This window comes from Mus caroli, chromosome 15, assembly GCF_900094665.2.
Source record: "Mus caroli chromosome 15, CAROLI_EIJ_v1.1, whole genome shotgun sequence".
Lineage (NCBI taxonomy): Eukaryota > Metazoa > Chordata > Mammalia > Rodentia > Muridae > Mus > Mus caroli.
In genome coordinates this window covers 76,770,455-76,788,548 of record NC_034584.1, presented here as the reverse complement: position 1 = coordinate 76,788,548, position 18,094 = coordinate 76,770,455, and the positions used below count along the sequence as shown (strand labels likewise).

Sequence of the window (18,094 nt, the reverse complement as noted above, 5' to 3'; positions counted from 1 at the left end):
TATATACTTTTAGTTCCCATCCACTCACAGCAGGCCACCTCACCTCACCAGGTACGCAGCTTCAGCTAATCAGGGCAGCAGGGGCATATCTCCACCAAAATGGCTTCGCCAGTAACCTGGTACACCTGCGCAGCTCTCACGATGTTTGTGGCTTATATGAGGAAGTCAGGTGCAAGTCATACGACTTAGCTGCAGTCTCTGGCGCCTTCTTGGGACTGCTGCCACACCTGCTCCCCACAGTAGTTGTGCTGGTGTTCCCTGGTTGACCTTATATCATACATAAAGTCCTACCAATGGCTGCTGGGTTGGTCACACATTGCACACAGAAGTCAAGCCCAAGGGTTACTGTGAGGAAAGTGTGAGTGGCTTGTGCTGGAAACAGTCCAAATCTTGTTCTGGTGACAATGTTGACAAAGACCCTAAGACCCTGAAGAGCCACAAATGGTGGTTAAGTCTGCTCTCACAACTAGAAAAGCTGCTGTCTTCATACTCAGGCTTGCAGGAGTCAAAGGATGTGGAATAAATCTGATGAAGCAAAAGGGGACATGTCAGACTCCAGGAAGATGGGCAGGATCCAGCTGTCCTGTGTGTCTGTCCAGACAGAGAAGGGTCCTCCCTGCAACAGTGTGTGAAAATGTACTAGATGCTACTTACTGGGAAACTTAATGTACTGACTGGGAAACTTCAAGTATTTTGGAGTCTTGAAAGTCTGTGGGTTTGGTGGGGCCAGGGAGGACAGTTTTAGTGGCATGTGACACTCCACAAGGTTCACTTTAGACTCCATATAATCTGAGGCCAGACTATAGCATCCCAAGACCCTGACCTATATGGTCTGCCTTGCAACCCAGTTGTGTGCAGACACTGATTTTGCTTTTGCTTTTGTGAAAAAGGAATTGTTCTCCCATGGGCTCTATTTAAATGTGAATACTAAGGATGCTCCTTTCACAGCTCATCGCTCATCACACACTGGTTTGTAGAATGAACAGGACCAAATACTCATCATACTGAGGAAAGAACCCTTCCTTGTGCCTACAGAAATAATCACATCTTTTTACTACACACTCTTCTTTTTCCCACCTCTCTCCTTCATTGTTATTGCATATCCATGGTTATTTGCCTGCATTCATGCAGTGTGCACAGAACAGAAAAGAGTGTAAGATTCCCAGGGACTTGAGTTGCTGTTACTTGTAAATCATCTTGTGGGTGTTGGGAGTCAAGCCTTGGTGGTCATATCTGAGATGACCTAGAAGATGTGACATTCCTAGCCACAAGCTCCAGATCTCAGGCTCTGAATGTAGATCAGTGATAGAGCATTTGCCCAACACACGGGAGGGCCTGAGTACAATAAGTACCAAAACCACAAGAAAAGCAGCCTTGTGTGATGAGACAAGACATGGAGCCTTGTGTGCCAAACCTGATTCTTGAAGTCTGATGGGCCTCTCCTTTGGAGGTGTGTTCTGGCCCCTGGCCTTATTTGCTACAACCCTGCAGAGATGTGTTTTCCTTACAGGTGGCATTTAAGGAGGCATTTCTGATCAATGGACAGAGGTTTCTGCAGAACACACTCATGCAAACCATCTGTCAGTGTTCATAGTTGACTACCCAGGCTTCATGCCCAGCTCTGAGGTCAAGAGGTCAAGTGGGCAGAGTTGTTCAGAGATGGGTGTGGGACTTAGGAAGCAACAGGTAGTGCCTAGTGGTGGTGCTATGTGGTCAGGTCATCAAGGGAAAGTCATTGATTTCAAGAGAGAACACGAGGGACATGTGCTGGTGTGAGGCCGCGGCATTTTGGAGAACTCATGGGGGAAACTGAACCCAAAGGAACCCACACGAATGGAGGAATGTGGGTAGCAGAGAACAAACCATCCAACTATCCTTGGTTATGTCCATAGTGAAGTGTGCATGTGTCATTGTGATGGTTTGTAAATGATCAGCCCAGGGAGTGGCATTAGTAAGAGGGGTGGCCTTGTTGAAGTAGGTTGTCACTGTGGGTGTGGGCTTTAATACTCTCATCCTCACAGCCAGCAAACCAGTATTCTGGTAGTATCCTTGCGATGAAGATGTAGAACTCTCAGCTCATCTTGCACCATGCCTGCCTGGATGTTGCATGTTTCTGCCTTGATGATAATGGACTGAACTTTGACTCTGTAAGCCAGCTCCAATTAAATGTTGTCTTTATAAGAGTTGCCTTGGTCATGGTGTCTGTTCACAGCAGTAAAACCCTAACTAAGACAGAAGTTGGTACCAGGAACTGGGGTATTGCTGTGATAGGTCTGAGCATGCTTTTGTTTGGAAGAATGTGGATTTTGGGACTTTGTGTTTGGAAAAGCCATGGAATGTTTTAAGTGGGGCTTAATGGGCCATCCTAACAGGAATATGGAAGACTTTGTTACTGAGAGTGATTTGAATTGTTGAGACCTGGCCCAAAAGGTTTCAGTGGAGAATTTTAATATGTGGTCTAGAGACAGTTTTTGTGGTATTTTGGGTGAAGAATGTGGCTACTTTTGGCCCTTGTCTGAAGAGTCTGCATGAGGCTAAGGTGAAGAAACTCAAATTAATTGCATTGACAATGGAAGTCTCAGAGATGTTCATCATAGACTTTGTTCTCTGGCTAAGCCTCATGAAGAGCATTTTAAACAAGTATAGCAAGCTGGAAAAGAAAAATATAAAATATATGATTGGAGTACTAGAGAGGCACCAGGAACTGAAATGGAGCTGAGTCCTGTGTTCAAGAATATTAAATTGAATTAAGGGAGTATTGACCATATGGAAAGATACCACCCAGCTAAACTTAGATCCAGGCATGGTAGTACAAGCCTTTAATCCCAGTAGGCAAAGATAATCAGATCTCTGAGTTCAAGGACAGTCTAGAACAGAGCAAGTTCTAGGTGAAGAAAACCTTAAATCCAGGCTTGGTGGACCAAACCTTTCGTCCCACTGATTAGGAGACAGGCATGTAGATCTCTTTTTCAAAGTCAGTCTACAGAGCAACTTCCAGTTTGGCCAACCTTATGCATTGAAGGAGTTGGAAAAGAGGAAGCTAGTGTTAATGTAATAGATCAAACAAGAGGGCCATGTTTCAGCCCCTGCAAGCAGCAGAACTCGACAGCTTTGGCCACGTGGCACTGGTTTTAGAATCCAGAATAAAGGAATGAAAAGGACAATTGTTGCTGGTTAGCTGGAGCTAAGAAATTAGTGGTGACTAAGAATAGACCAGCATCACTGAGGCTAAATATTCTAGGAAGTATTTTCTGAGAGCACAAAGAAGCTGTGTTTCAGAGATAGCCAAAGCTGTACCTTCTGTAGCAGCTGGGCTTGGTAATATGTAAGAGTCACCCAGGTGGTACTGGTTTTGAAAGCATGAAGGGGTCATGAAGAGCAGCTGAGACTTGGCACTGTGAGAAGCCATGAAAGGTCATTGGCGAAGGTGCAGCCTCGATTGAGGTTGACAGCCCAGGAGTGAAGGGATCATTCAGATTTGAGGCTTGGCACCATGAAGAGAGTCTATGGGAGCTATTGATAAAGCTTAAAGTGCTACAGAGGGCAGAGCTGGAGATGTGATGCCAGCTCTTTGGAGAAGTCTAGAAGATCATGTGTGGATACCAGAACAAGAAGCTGTAACATTGAAGTTGCCTTGGAGACTCCAAGATGTTTGAGATTCCAGAGCCATTCCTATCTGCTGAGAAAATCTGCTGAGAATGGAGCCAGTGCAGGAGAAAGAAGTTTGTTGCAGTCAAAAAGATGAAAAAGGAGTTGAAGATCTGAAGACTGCTTTGACAGCAGACATGGAGTTGCAGTTTGGAGTTTGCCCAGCTGGTTTTCTGTATTGCTTTGAGTATTACTGTTAAGTGATTGGAGGAATCTCAGAAGAGACCTTGAACTTTGGACTTTTAACATTGTTGAAACTGCTATAGACTATGGAACCTTTGAAGTTGGACTAACTATAATTTGCATTTTGCTATGTTTAGGTATGGCCCTTATAGACTCATATGTTTGAACAAGCCTATGGGGGCCAGGGAGTAGAATGTTATAGTTTGTATATGCTTGGCCCAGGGAGTGGCACTATTAGAAGGTGTGGCCCTGTTGGAGTATGTGTGTCACTGTGGGCATTAAGACCCTCCTTCTAGATGACTGGGAGCCAGTATTCTTCTAGGAGTCTTCAGATGAAGATGTAGAACTCTCAGGCCTGCCTGCATCATGCCTGCCCAGACACTGCCATGCTTCTGCCTAGATAATAATGGACTAAACCTCTGAACCTGTAAGGCAGCCCAAATTAAATCTTGTTCTTTATAGGAGTTGTCTTGGTCATGTTACCTGTTCACAGCAGTAAAACCCTATGACACATGTTCACTCCCTTCAGCCCCATAGGAAAAGTCACAGCATGTTTTATAGTTCAGTTCTATCAGCTATCTTAGAGTGGTCTTGGAGTTGGGTGCCATGGAAAAGGGGGACCACTAGTGTCCCCTTTTTCATATGTCTTTCTGTTATTGGACATTTGTGAACTATGTGGCTGTGGGCATGGATGTCCCATGACCCTTCGGGGAGGAGCTTCCTTTTCCTTCTCTATGTATTCTCAAAGGGGAAGTCCTGGTTGATAACATCCTTTGTAGTTTTTATCAAGGAATTCCTGTACAGTTGTCCTCAGAGATGGTTGACACTCTCTGAAGATTGCACAAGGCTCTTCATGCTCTAGCCCCCTGGAATCCTCTGTTTCCAGGGCTGTTTTGATAGAACCACAAAGTGTGGTTGTAGCTTCATTGTCCTAATAATAGTGACAGTGGGCATTGTTTATGTGATTGTTGGCTGTCTGTCTGTTCACTTGGCTCAAATGTCTTTGCAAGCCTTTGGCTCATGCTTGCTTCACATATGTGATAACACAATTTAATTTCTGATTCTTACTGTCTTGTAAGACTTCTGGGCTGCCATTTGTTTCTTCCTCCATGCTTTTTTTCTCTTCCTCCCTTTTAACAGTGACTGTGTTAAAAGACATTTGGTATTTATTTATTTATTTATTTTACTTAGGTGTATGTAAGGTTCTACCTGTGTATTCGGAGATAAGATGAACTTGGTTCAGTCAGGAGGAGTAGAAGCACTGTGTGGTTACAAGAGCTAGCAATCAGACTGTAGGCTGGGTGGCATGGGTTTACTCACCAAAGGCATCTCAGCAGCCAGAAAGTGACCTGTGACATGGATTTTTTAACTATTATGAAAATCCAGTTTGGCTTTAGTTCTTTGATTGTTGGACCATTCAGACTTTGTTCTTTGCAAACAAAAGCCTATTTGAACCTGAGAACAGTTTTACAAACTCCAACTACTTCTTCAGCATGGGAGGAGGAAATGGAGGATGGTTCATTGTCATGATCCTGCTTAGCAGTCCCCTTTTGTGCATTTTAGGAATTCAGAAAATACACGCCCAGGAATTACCTATGAGGTTAATTATCAATACTTTATATTTTGTTATATACTAATTGCTTCATTACAAGTGTTGGTTCTGTGGTTTGAGTTTTCATAGGTACCAGCCCATGGTAATGGGCCATAGTCCTACTATGGCCTCACACCGTAATGGGTACAAGAGCCATCCAAGGATGAAAGCATCACCAATCCTAGCCAACCTTGGCCATCCTTTGTCCAAACTAAGTTTTCCTAGTGCAATACTCAAGAGTCACAATCATGCAAGTGAGTCACATCACACTTCCCAGAATGCTTAGGGAGAGTATGAAGACATAGAGATGTCCCTGCACCTCCCTGCTGGTCATTATTTCAAGGAAATATGGCAGATTGAAGACAGGAAAGAATAAATGGTGCACAGGACAGAGTCCAGGGGAGGCATGCCCAGGATCCAAATGTTTTCTTCAAGTGGAGTCCAAAGGACAGTGATCAAATTATCTGTAGATATGTGCTGCCCAGTGTAGGCCACGGATGCAGTCCCAGCTTCCTGTTCTGGACATGGCACATCTGTGCTCTGACATGAGTATCCAGACCCCAGTACCCCTAAAATCACTTGATCCTGACAGACCACAGTTATTACCATGGCTGAGAAGACATGGACTGAGGATGAAGGGAAGTAGAGAGTTCCAGAAGGCAGAGGGTTAGCAGAGCATTCAGGTCCTCTCCCAAGAGCTGGAGACAGAGAGGAAAGCCATTACAGCACACAGTGTGTTACATCTCTCACCTTTCTGTGCACTTACCTCATAAGAATTCATTTACCTGATTTCGGAAAAACCCATCCTGAGTCGGCCTATCCCTCACTGGGGCCATCACCCAGTCTGCACCACTGCTTCTCTTTGATAATATCATGTATGACACAAACAGAGATGAGAGGCCGAATGTGTTGTCTCAGCACAGACACGCAGGTTTAATCATCAGGCACCAGAAGTTACTCTGGAAGTGTCCTGGAGCAAATCAGGAGGAACCCAGCATCTTGAATCTGTCAGTGACCTGAGCAAATTTTCTCCCTAATCTCACACTGACCATGATCCATGTGGTGTCCCGCCTCCCATGCAGGTCTCCTTTCAGGCCAACTTGAGGCTTGAGAAAGTCTCTTGTCTTTCCCCTAAACTATGGTGCCATTGTAGGGAACTACTATACGCAGGGCCAAGAGGCATGGACAGGAAGATGGAGTAAACATAGGGTGGGGGTGGGGGAGGGTTCAGGCCAGCAATAAGCATGGAGTCACCCACAGCCCCAGTAACTCAAAGGTGGTCAGTGCTGGGATGGCATGGTCAGCAGAGAGGAGGGGACCCATGTGTAGTCCTCGCTGTGGGGCTGCATGGTGTGGGCACCACTCAGCCCCTGACTCCCTTCTGCCACACCGAAGGTGCAACAGACAGGGTCTGCCTGAATTCCACTGGGACTTCTGAGCCTTTGATCTTCAGAGGTCTGGATCCAGCAAGGACATGGACTGAGTCTCTTTTGACCCTAGCGAATGGTGAGCTGGCATGTGTGGTGTGCCCTGCAGTGCCCAACACACAAGCACCATTTGTTAGAAGGCTCAGGAGTCATTCTGTTTTCCTCATGACTACCTGCTTTGACCATAGGCCTCTGATATGAGGAGTAAGCTTCCCTACTTATCCATGTGAAAGATTGTTGCCAGGAGAGACTTACCCACCAAGAAACAGAGGGTGAATAAGAGACAGAGGCCAGCATTGAAAAGTTCCTGTCCCAACTTAGTGGCTCCCCCCGAGATTCTCAGATCATTTCTGAGCTCCCTTAGACTGGGTCTGAGAAATCTCGTGTTGTACATTTGACTGCCTGACCAACTGGATGACCACAGACCTGTACTGAAGATGGCACATGCTCCAGCTGCCTTCCCCCACTGGCCCTCACATACCCACAGGGACTCTAGCTGTCTTCCCCCATTGCCATTCCCTTGCTCATATGAATTTGAGTCTCTTTCTCTCAACTGCAGGAGACAGCCACCCACTACTCAAACACCCATAGAAGCCATTGACTGGATGCCAGTTAGTCCTCATGTCCTGCCAACAAAGTGCTCCATGAAGGACTAGGAGGTCTCATTCCTCTCTTATTCAATGTCCCCAAGCCCCCAAAGGTTTGAAAGTGTGGCATACAATGTTTGCACATAATGATCAGATCATCAATCTCGAAGTAGAGGTCTACTGGTCATTTACCTACAATGTTCAGCTCTTGGGAGTGACTGAACATCACTGGCCCCTCCCTATACCTAGACAAACAAAACACAGGATTGGGGCTGGACACAGAGGACAAAGGGCAACCCTGGCACTCCTTTATAAGGCAGTAGGATCCAAGCTTGGGGCTGTCTGATCCTAGGTGTTGTATTGAGTGTTGTTTATTGGTCTCTGGGAAGCCTGGGCAGCAGTGGGGCAGCCATGGAGCTGCTGGCTGGGACTGACCTGTGGCCTGTGGCCATAGTCACAGTCATCTTCATATTACTGGTGGACATGATAGACTGGTACCAGTGTTGGACTTCTCACTACCCACCAGGCCCTGTGCCATGGCCTGTGCTGGGTAACCTGCTGCAGGTGGACCTAGATAACATGCCATACAGCTTGTACAAGGCGAGTGACTTAGTGGTGGATGGCAACTGAGGTTATGGTGTCCATAGAAGCAAATAGTGGTGGTGGTGGGGTGTCAAGCCATAGGTCAGACAGGGATATGGGTCCGTAAGGGCAGACAGTCTTAGAAATTTCTTGGTGGATGTGACTTTTCAAGACAAATGTTTTGGGGGGGTCACAATCCAGGACATGAAGCAGGATGTGACAACAGGGTTCAGGCTGGCTCAACAGGGCATCAGCTATAGAGGTCTCAAGCCCCTTATGATTCTGTCAAAGATAAGGTCTTCCCATCATGCAAAGTCTGGTGCACCATGTCATTCATTACACTGAGTGGAGAGAGCGGTTAAGCTTGCCTGAATCTCTTGTTGCTCTGTGCTCTCTGGTCTCATTGCCCATGTCGAGGAACCAGAGTTTCTTCATGTGTGATAAAATGCTAAGGGGTCCCAGGACAGTTTTCTGGCTCTTGCAAGGTCCCACTTGGATGTCATATCTACTGTAATTCCTTTGCTGAACTTAAAAGATAAGATGTCACAGTGGTAGGCAGCCTCAGGCTGAGGATGGAGCTCAGTGAGGAGCATTTTCCCAGGATACATGAGGAGCAAGGCTCAATAACAAGCAAGACACACATACACACAGACACATACACAGATACACACACATACACCCAAACAAACACTCACACACATGCATGTGGATGCACATTAACATGTTCTCATACACATACACACTGGAATCCAAAAGTGTGCACTTAACACCTTGCCCATGTTTGCCCTTCTTCTAATGTCCTTATGTAGGTCTCCAGCAGAAGGTGTAGCCCAGATTAAAGGTGTGTGCCACCACATCTTTAATCCCAGATGACCTTGAACTCGGAGATATCCCTGTATTAATCTTCTGGAATTCATAGCCACTATGCCTCAAGATCTCAATGCCAAGATCCAAGTCAGAAACTTCTATCTCCCAACCTCCAGATTAGGATCACTGGTGAGCCTTCCAATTCTGGATTGTAGTTCATTCCAGATATAGTCAAGGTGATAACCAGGAATAACCACTACAGAGTCAGATGCAGATATTTATACCCAAGCAATGGACGAGCTTCTGCTCGTGACCCCTGTGGTTGAATTGGGGAAAAGCTGAAAGAAGCTGAGAAGGAGCTCAATCCTATAGAAAACCAGCAGTCTCAATTCCCCTGGGCCCCAGAGATCACTCAGACATTGAGCCACCAACCACACAGCACACAGCAACTGATATGAGGCCTCCCCCAACATGTATACAGCAGAGGACTGCCTGGTCTGAACTCAGTGAGAGAAGATACACCTAACACTCAAGAGACTTGAGGCCCCAGACTAAGGAGAGGTCCTACGGGGGTTGGAGTTTGGGGCATCGGGACATCCTCATGGAGACATGGAGAAGATGTATATGGGATGAAAAACAATCAGAAAGTGGACCAGGAGGGAGATGTAGACTGGACTGTTAAAAAAAAATTAAAGAATAAAAGAAAATAAAAAAGAAATCTCAGCTTTGCCTGCATCATGCCTGCCAAGACAATGCCATGCTCCTGCCTTTATGATAATGGACTAAACTTCTGAATCAGTAAGCCAGCCCCAGTTAATTTTTTTTTTTTTTTGCATAAGAATTTCCTTGGTCACAGTTTTTGTTCACAGTAGTAAAACCATAAGTAATATAGAAGTTGGTACCAGGAGTAGGGTATTGATGTGATAAGACTGACCATGTTTTTGCCTGGAAGAATGTAAATTTCAGGACTCTGGATTTGGAATGCAGTGAAATATTTTAAGTGGGGCTTAATGGGCCATTCTAGTAAGAATATGAAAGACTTCCTTGCTCAGATTGATTTAAACTGTGCAGTCCCGGACCAAGATGGCTTAGTGGAGAAGAATTTCAGTATGCGGGCTTGAGACAGTTTTTGTGGAATTTTTTGTAGAGTGTGCTGCTCTCTCTTCTTATCTGAAGAGTCTACCTTAGGCTAAGGTGAATAGATTTATATTAAGTACATTGACAAAGGAAATCTCAAAAAAGCCCAGCAGAAACTTTGTTTTCTGTTTAAATCTTATGAAGACCATTTTCAACAAGCAGAGTGAGCTGAGAGAAGAAAAATGTAATATACATGGTTCGAGCATTAAAGGAGCACCAGGGCGTGAAATGGAGTTGATTCCTGTGTTCAATAATATTGAATTGAATTAAGGGAGTGACCAAGCCACCTCAGTCATTCAACAGGCTCTCAAGGGAGGAAGGGAGGATAGAAAAGAAAAAGACATATAACATTATAACATGACTCCAGCCAGGGCTGAGTATGAAGTGGATATTTATTTTCCCAGTTAGCTTTTATACCATTGTGGGTACTTGCAGAGAATAGGGTCAGTTCTTAGATCAAAGACAAAGTGATCAAACAAGATAATAAACAAAGAGATCAAGCAAGGCAATAAACAAAGTCCCCTGGTCACTGTTTTTAGGGCTTCTCAGGATGACCCAGATAAAAGAAATGCCACACATTCCTTGGCTGAGTTTACCTTGATCTTTGTCTTATTCCAAATGTGATTATTCTTATCTGAGCCTACTTCCTTGAGCTCAGTGACCAGTACTTGCCAAATTTCTAGAAGTAGTCCCCAAAGCTCTCCACTTCTCCATTTTTATTTCATAAACAAGACTGTTTCTGTCTTAGGTTGTTCTGACAAGAATGCCTTCCTTTCCTGTCTTCAAATATGCATTTTCAAAAGCAATGCATTTCTTTCTTAGGTTGGTAAGGCGCTGTGCAGAATCTTATCCATATTTGACTGCCAGCCTGCTAAATTAATAACTCTGATTTGGGATCCATTTTTAGTTTCAATTCATGTATTTTGGTCATCAGCATGTTGATGTTGTTAAAGGCAAATTTTATCATAATGGGCAGGAGTATTAGTATTTCCAGAACAAGAAGGAATAGTAGGATCAAGCTATATAAGTCATTTTTGAAGCTTGACCAAGATGGAAATACTGACCTTAAGCCATGAATATTTGATCAGCAATATCCACAACATCAAAAAACCCATTAAAGTTAAGTGATTGGATGAATCTCAGAAAAGACTTTGAACTTTGGACTTTTTTTTTTTTTTTCTTTTCTGAGACAGGGTTTCTCTGTATAGCCCTGGCTGTCCTGGAACTCACTTTGTAGACCAGGGTGGCCTCGAACTCAGAAATCCACCTGCCTCTGCCTCCAGAGTGCTGGGATTAAAGGCGTGTGCCACCACCGCCCAGCTGAACTTTGGACTTATAACATTGTTGAGACTATTATAAACTCTGGCACCTCTGAAGTAAGCCTAATGTATTTTGCATTATGCTATGGTTAGTTGTGGCTCCCATAGACTCATTTGTTTGAAGAAGCTTATGGGGTCCAGGGAGTAGAATGTTATGGTTTTAATATGCTTGGCCCAGGGAGTGGCACTATTAGAAGGTGTGGTCCTATTAGACCAGGTGTGTCACTGTGAGTGTGGGTATTAAGACCCTCATCCTAGCTTCTCCGGGAGTGAGTATTCTGCTAGCAGATCAAGATGTAGAGCTCTCAGCTCTGCCTGCACTATGCATGCCCTGAGGCTTCCATGCTCCTGCTTTGATGAAAATGGGCTAAACCTTTGAACCTGTACGACATCCCCAATTAAATGTTTTTTAAAATAAGAGTTGCCATGGTGTCTGTATACAGTTGTAAAACTCTAAATAAGACACATGTCCACTCCCTTCAGTATTATAGGAAAATCCACAGCATGTGTTGTAGTTCAGTTCTATCAGCCATCTTAGACTGGGCTTGGAACATGGTACCATAGAAAAGGACCACTTCTGTCCCTGTTTTTGTCTGTATGTCATACGATGAGGTATTGGCATGGATGTCCAATGACTCTTCATGGAGCCTCCTTGTTCTCTGCATGTATTCCTAAAGCAATACTCTTGGGTGATAACATCCTTAGGAGTTTTGTTGAGGAATTCCTGTACAGTTGTCCTCAGTGTCCGTTGACTTTCTAGGAAAAATGCACAAGGCTCTGCAAGCTCTGCCCCCTGTAATCCTGTGTTTCTAGGGCTGTTTCACAGACCTACAAATTGTGGTTGTGGCCTCATTATCCTAATATTAAATGACAATGGGCATTGTTCATCTGCTTGTTTAGCTAATGTCATGTATGACACAGAAAGGTAGAGAACAGAGGCTGAATGTGTTGTTCCAGCACTGACACAAAGGTTTAAGCATCAGACACCAGAAGTTACCCTAGAAGAGTCCTGGAGCAAACCAGGAGAAACCCAGCAGACTAAGTCTGTGAGTGACCTGAGCAAGTTATCTCCCTAATCCCCTTTCTGACCATGGTCCATGCTGGTGTCCTGACTCCCATGCAATTCTCCTTTCAGGAACAGTAGGGGCTCAAGAAAGACCCTTGTATTGGTTCCAACCTAGGATGCTTTTCTAGGGAACTGTGTTGGGCAGGGCCAAGAATCATGGATAGGAAGAGGAGGTAGACTTAGAGGATTCAGGCTACCAATAAGCATATAGTCACCCACAGCCTCCAGGGACTCAGAGGTGGTCAGTGCAGGGGTGGCATGGGTAGAAGAGAGGAGGCGGTCCATGTGTAGTCATTGCTGTTGGGCTGCATGGTTGTGGACTCTGCTCAGCCCATGCCTCCCTTCTGCCACACTGAAGGTAATGCAGAGAGAGAGCAGCAGAGAGCCTACCTGGGTTCCACTGGGACTTCTGAGCCTTTGATCTTCAGAGGTCTGGATCCAGCAAGGACATGGACTGAGCTTCTGGTGACCCTAGAAAATGGTGAGTTGGCAAGTGCAGTGTGCCCAGCAGTGCCTGGCACACAAGCGCCATTTGTTGGAAGACTTAGGAGTCGTCTTTCCATTTTCCTCATAGCAATCCATCCTGACCCGTGTCCCCTGGCCCTAAGACAAATCTTTCTTACCTGTGTCCATGTGGAAGACGGTTGCCAGGAGACATTGAACCATCAAGAAACATAGGTTGAATAAGAGACTGAGGCCAGCATGTGACAAGAACCTGACCCAATTTAGTGGCCTCTCAAGATTCCCAGACCATTGCTTAGCTTCCTCAGACTGGGTTTGAAAAATCCCATATTGTATGTCTTGCTGCCTAATCAACTGGGTGACCTGTACTGAAGATGGCAACACTCCAGCTGCACTTCACAACTCATTCACCAAGGGGGATCTAGGTACCTTCCCACCATTGGCTCTCAGTCACCCACAGGTATCCCAGCTGCTCTCCCCCAATGCCCTTCCAATGCCAAGAGGGGCTCCAGGCTCTCTCCCTCAATTGTAGAAGACAGCTCCCACTGCTCACACACTCACAGATGCCACTGACTGGATGCCACTCAACCCTGGTGTCCTCTCAACAAAGTGTTCCGTGAAGGACTAGGCAGTATCATTCCTCTCTGAGGCAATGTTCAAGCTCCCAAAGTTTTGAATGTGCATTGTACCTGAAGATTTCTCAGCACTCAATTATCAGGTCATCTGCGGTGAAGCAGGAGTCCCCTAGACATCTGCCTACCATGTTCAGCCCAGCAGAATCAGCAAGCTCAGCTCATGGAAGGGACTGATCATCTCTGGCTGTCTCTACACTTGGGCAAACAAGACACAGGATTGGGGTTGGAGGCAGAGGACAAAGGGCAACACTGGCACACCTTTATAAGGTGGCAGGATCCAAGCTTGGGGCTTCCTAATCCTAGGTGTTGTTTTGAGTGTTGGTCAATGGCCTATGGGAAGCTTGGACAGCAGTGGGGCAGCCATGGAGCTGCTGTCTGGGACTGGCCTGTGACCAGTGGCCATAGTCACAGTCATCTTCATAGTACTGCTGGACCTGATGCACTGGCGCCAAGTCTGGACTTCTCGCTACCCACCGGGCCCTGTGCCATGGCCTGTGCTGGGTAACCTGCTGCAAGTGGACCTGGATAACATGCCATACAGCGTTTAGAAGGTGAGTGACTTAGTGGTGGGTTTTAATTCCTCTTATAGTGTCTGTGGCAACACACAGTGAGGGCTAAGCCACAGGTCAAACAGGGATCTGACCCCCAAAGGGGACAGGCTTGGCAACTTTTGGAGGTAGCAACTGGGAATTTCTAGGAAAATGTTTTCAGGGTCAAAGTTCAGGAGGTGAAGTAGGATGTGACTGAGGGTTCACTCTAGTAGGAGAGGGCAGCAGCCATAGAGGTCTAGGTCTCTTAAGGTCCTACCAAACATAGCGTCTTACCCTGGTCAGAGGTTTAGTGTAGGATGTCAGTCAGGACACTGAGTGGAGAGAGGTACTGTACCTGCCTGAATTTCTTGGTGCTGTGTGCTCTCTGGCCTCACTGCCAATGTTAAGGAAACAAGTTTCTTCATGACTGTTGACATTCTAAAGAACCCAGGACAGTCGTCTGGCTCTGGCAAGGTCCCCACTGGGGAGTCACATCTACTGTGATTACTTTGCTGAACTTTAAAGATAAGACACTGCAGTGGTAGGCAGCCTCAGGCTGGGGATGGAGCTCAGTGAGGAGCATTTTCCTACGATATAAAGAATAGGGATCCATAACAACAACAACAACAACAACAACCCCCCCCACACACACACAGGTGGGCATACACATGTTTACACAAATACACAGTGGAACCCCCCATGTGCACACTCCTCTCCTTGCCCATGTTTGCACAGTGACCCTGGTTCTATGATATGTGCGGACCTCCACTTCCTATGTGCTCTGTCCCTTTACTTCAGCTTCAAAACCGCTATGGTGACATGTTCAGCCTGCAGATGGGCTTGAATCCCATGGTCATTGTCAACGGACTGAAGGCAGTACAGGAAGCACTGGTGACCTGTGGAGAAAACACTGCTGACCGCCCTGAAATGCCCATCTTTCTTTCACTAAGAAATGGACAAAAAGCTAAAGGTACAATTCAGTGTGGGGGGCAGAGATGGCATCAGAGTCACACAAGGGGGACAATGAGCAATGGAAGATCAGGTGTTAATTGATTTAAGACATCCAACAAAAGTCCCTGAAATCCATTGTGGAGCCTCCTTAGCATGCTGGAGGGTGGTAGAGATGTTTGTAGTAGGAAGAGCTGAAACAATGAGGGACACTGATCCCAGAGGAGAAGAGAAATGAAGTGGGGAGAGGGAAGCACAGCCAGGTATCTGTGGTTACACACTGATGTACCTGCAGGTTTGACCCTTGCACCTTATGGGCCTGAATGGCGAGAGCAGAGGCGATTCTCTATGTCTACCCTGCGCAACTTTGGCCTGGGCAAGAAATCGTTGGAGCAGTGGGTGACGGAGGAGGCTGGACACCTCTGTGATGCCTTTACTGCCCAGGCTGGTGGGTGATGAGTATGGAATGCAAGTGGGGACAGGGAGACATCAACAATATTTTGACTTTTCATTTCATCTCCACACCCAGGTAGTCCCCTCAATCCTTATACCCTCCTGGACAAAGCCATGTGCAATGTGATTGCGTCTCTCGTTTATGCCCATCGCTTCGAGTATGAAGATCCTGACCTCACCAAGATTCTAAGAGCATTGAAAGAAAACATAAGGGAGAAAACTGGCTTGATCCCTGAGGTAGGAAGGTCAAGGGAGTCTGCAGAGTGACTTCTGTGCTGTTCATCTTCCCAGAGTTGTAGACAGGGGATTTGGAAAGGAGACTTCTAGAAGTGTCAACCACAAAAATACAAGTGTGGAGCCTTTAAAGCCTGCAGCAATGGGAGGGGAGAAGTGGAACAAAGTCAGGGCTTCTAGAAGCTGAAATCCTGGCCCTTTGCCCACATGGAATCCACCCATGCCTCTGATGTTTCCGGTAAAATTTTCTTTAGTCTACCGTGGGGCTACTAGAGCCTGAAGGTTAGAACTAAGGAGGACTCAGGTGATGGGTGGGCACAAATAGGGCCCGTATCCATCATGGAAGAGACTGGAAACTAAGACTGGCTGAGATCAACACTAAGCCCATGTACCTAGGAGCCAGAGAGATGGCAGTGGGTAAGGAGCTTGCCAGGAAAGTATGGTGCTTGGGTTTCATTCCTGGAAGTGATGTAATAAAGTAACTGAATTTCTATGGTTTCCCAGGACCTCAACCTCTTAGTTGTGGTAACAGCATTCCTCACATCATTTGCACAGGAAAACAGAAAAATAAGAATGAATATTGTTATTAGACATCTTGTTTACTCAACTCATTAAAGTAAAGGCAGCAGGAAGTCCTAGAACATTCTATGGCTGTTCCAGGTTGTGAAGATGTTTCCAATTGTTCTGCACATCCCAGGGTTGGCTGATAAAATCTTCCATGGGGAAAAGACATTTCTCACCATGGTGGATAAGCTGTTGACTGAGCACAAGAGGACCTGGGACCCTGACCAGCCACCTTGTGATCTGACTGATGCCTTTATGGCTGAGATGGAGAAAGTGAGAGACTCTGAGATCTGGTGTCCATTGCACTGTGAATAACCCAGTGACACTGAAGTGTCACCACCTAAAGTCATCAGGAGGGTGTTTTGGGGTCTTCCCGTCGTTCCACTGAGTCTACTGCTTTTCTGTGTCCTAGGCAAAGGGGAACCCTGAGAGTAGCTTCAATGAAGCAAATCTACATCTGGTTGTCCTTGACCTGTTTGGTGGCGGGATTTTGGCCAGCCCAATCACTCTGACCTGGGCCCTCTAGTTCATGATCCTGCATCCATCCGGATATGCAGAGTATACCTGACTGGTGCTGGGAAGAAAGGAGGATTAGGGTAAAGGCACACTCCTAAGATTACTTGGGACACTTGTGCCTTCCAGCAATGGTTAATCCAGACTCCTGTAAGGACAATGGCCACCTTCCTTCCATGGACTCAGCTCTTAACAGAGAGGTAGTGAAGAGACAAGGGGAACTGCCAGGAACACCTTAACTGAAGTAATCCTGACCTTCCAGGAAGAGTACAACAGGATGAGGTCATAGTGCATGTGTGGTGACCAAAGATGGCAAACCAGGCCCACATGTCCTACTCCAATGCTGCCATACATGAAATTCAGTGCTATGCAGACATTATCCCAAAACATTTGCCAGACAGGACTTCTCTTAACATTTAAGTACAGGGCTTCCTTATCCCTAAGGTAGGCCTGGGATCCTCCAAATTTTACCATCTAGCTAGTGGTATGAGCTGCCCAGTTAAGGAGGAGTGGAATTTAGACTACCCCATTCTCAACTCCACAGTACCAACTTTCCCTGGGTGAGTATGGGAATAGAATCAGTAGTAAGAACAGTACCCTAGGAACCCCAGCTAGAAAGGCAAGCAAGGTAAAATATGGCAGGAGTTGTTGTAACAAACACTACCTACAAATGCAGGTGATAGGGTGTGTACCTCTGCCACTCATCACACAGTCCTGAGAACTATGAAACTTCTCGGACCGAGTTTACACGATAGCATCTAGGGTGTGAATTTGAGGCTGTGCCTGTGAACTTGGTGACCAGGGTCTAGGCAGCCTCACCCCTGTCTGTGTTCAAACCATCTGCCTCCTGCCAGGGGACAAAAATCATCCCCATTCTGTCCTCTGTGATTTGTTTATAAAAAGAACAAGAATATGTTCTATGTGAGGTATGGGGATAGGGTATATCTTAATGGGTCCATTCCAAGGCATCCCTTCCCCCTAAGGGACCATCCACATGATGGTATAGTACAGAATAGAGTTTATTCAGGGAATGGCGAGGGGAGTTAAGAGGGTAGTAGAGGCAGAGAAAGGCAGTAAGAGAGAAAGAGAGAGAGAGAGAGAGAGAGAAAGAGAGAGAGAGAGAGAGAGAGAGTAGAGAAGTAGAGGCTGGCCATGAGGAAGTGGGTGGGGGGAAGGAAGTTGGAGTGGGTGAGGGGACAGAGCGGGAGTAAGAAAGCAACAGCAAGAGGGCAAGAGAGCAAGAGGGAGGAGTGGGCAAGCAGCCCCTTTTATAGTGGGTCAGTCCTACCTGGCTGTTGCCAGGTAACTGTTGGTTGGAGCATACTTGGCTGTTTCCAGGTGACTGTGGGGTGGAGTTGAGACACAGTGCTAACATTCCCACATTTTGTTTAATTAAAAAAGAAAAAAA

General features: G+C 46.0%; 1 protein-coding gene across 1 annotated transcript; it reads left to right on the top strand.

Moving 5' to 3' along the window:
- Positions 1 to 7,847: 7,847 nt before the first annotated feature.
- LOC110310079 (cytochrome P450 2D3-like) lies at positions 7,848 to 17,634 on the top strand. Its single transcript, XM_029470165.1, has 4 exons — positions 7,848 to 8,036; positions 14,773 to 14,944; positions 15,218 to 15,370; positions 15,452 to 17,634. The coding sequence occupies exons 1-4, from the start codon at positions 7,848 to 7,850 to the stop codon at positions 15,640 to 15,642; spliced, it is 705 nt and encodes a 234-aa protein (XP_029326025.1). The 3' UTR covers positions 15,643 to 17,634.
- Positions 17,635 to 18,094: the final 460 nt, after the last annotated feature.

Coding starts and splice junctions, on each gene's coding strand:
- LOC110310079 (XM_029470165.1), top strand. CDS start 7,848: ATGGAGCTGCTGGCTGGGACTGACCTGTGGCCTGTGGCCATAGTCACA. Junction 8,037..14,772: donor TGCCATACAGCTTGTACAAG/GCGAGTGACTTA, acceptor CCTTTACTTCAG/CTTCAAAACCGCTATGGTGA. Junction 15,371..15,451: donor TGCCTTTACTGCCCAGGCTG/GTGGGTGATGAG, acceptor CTCCACACCCAG/GTAGTCCCCTCAATCCTTAT.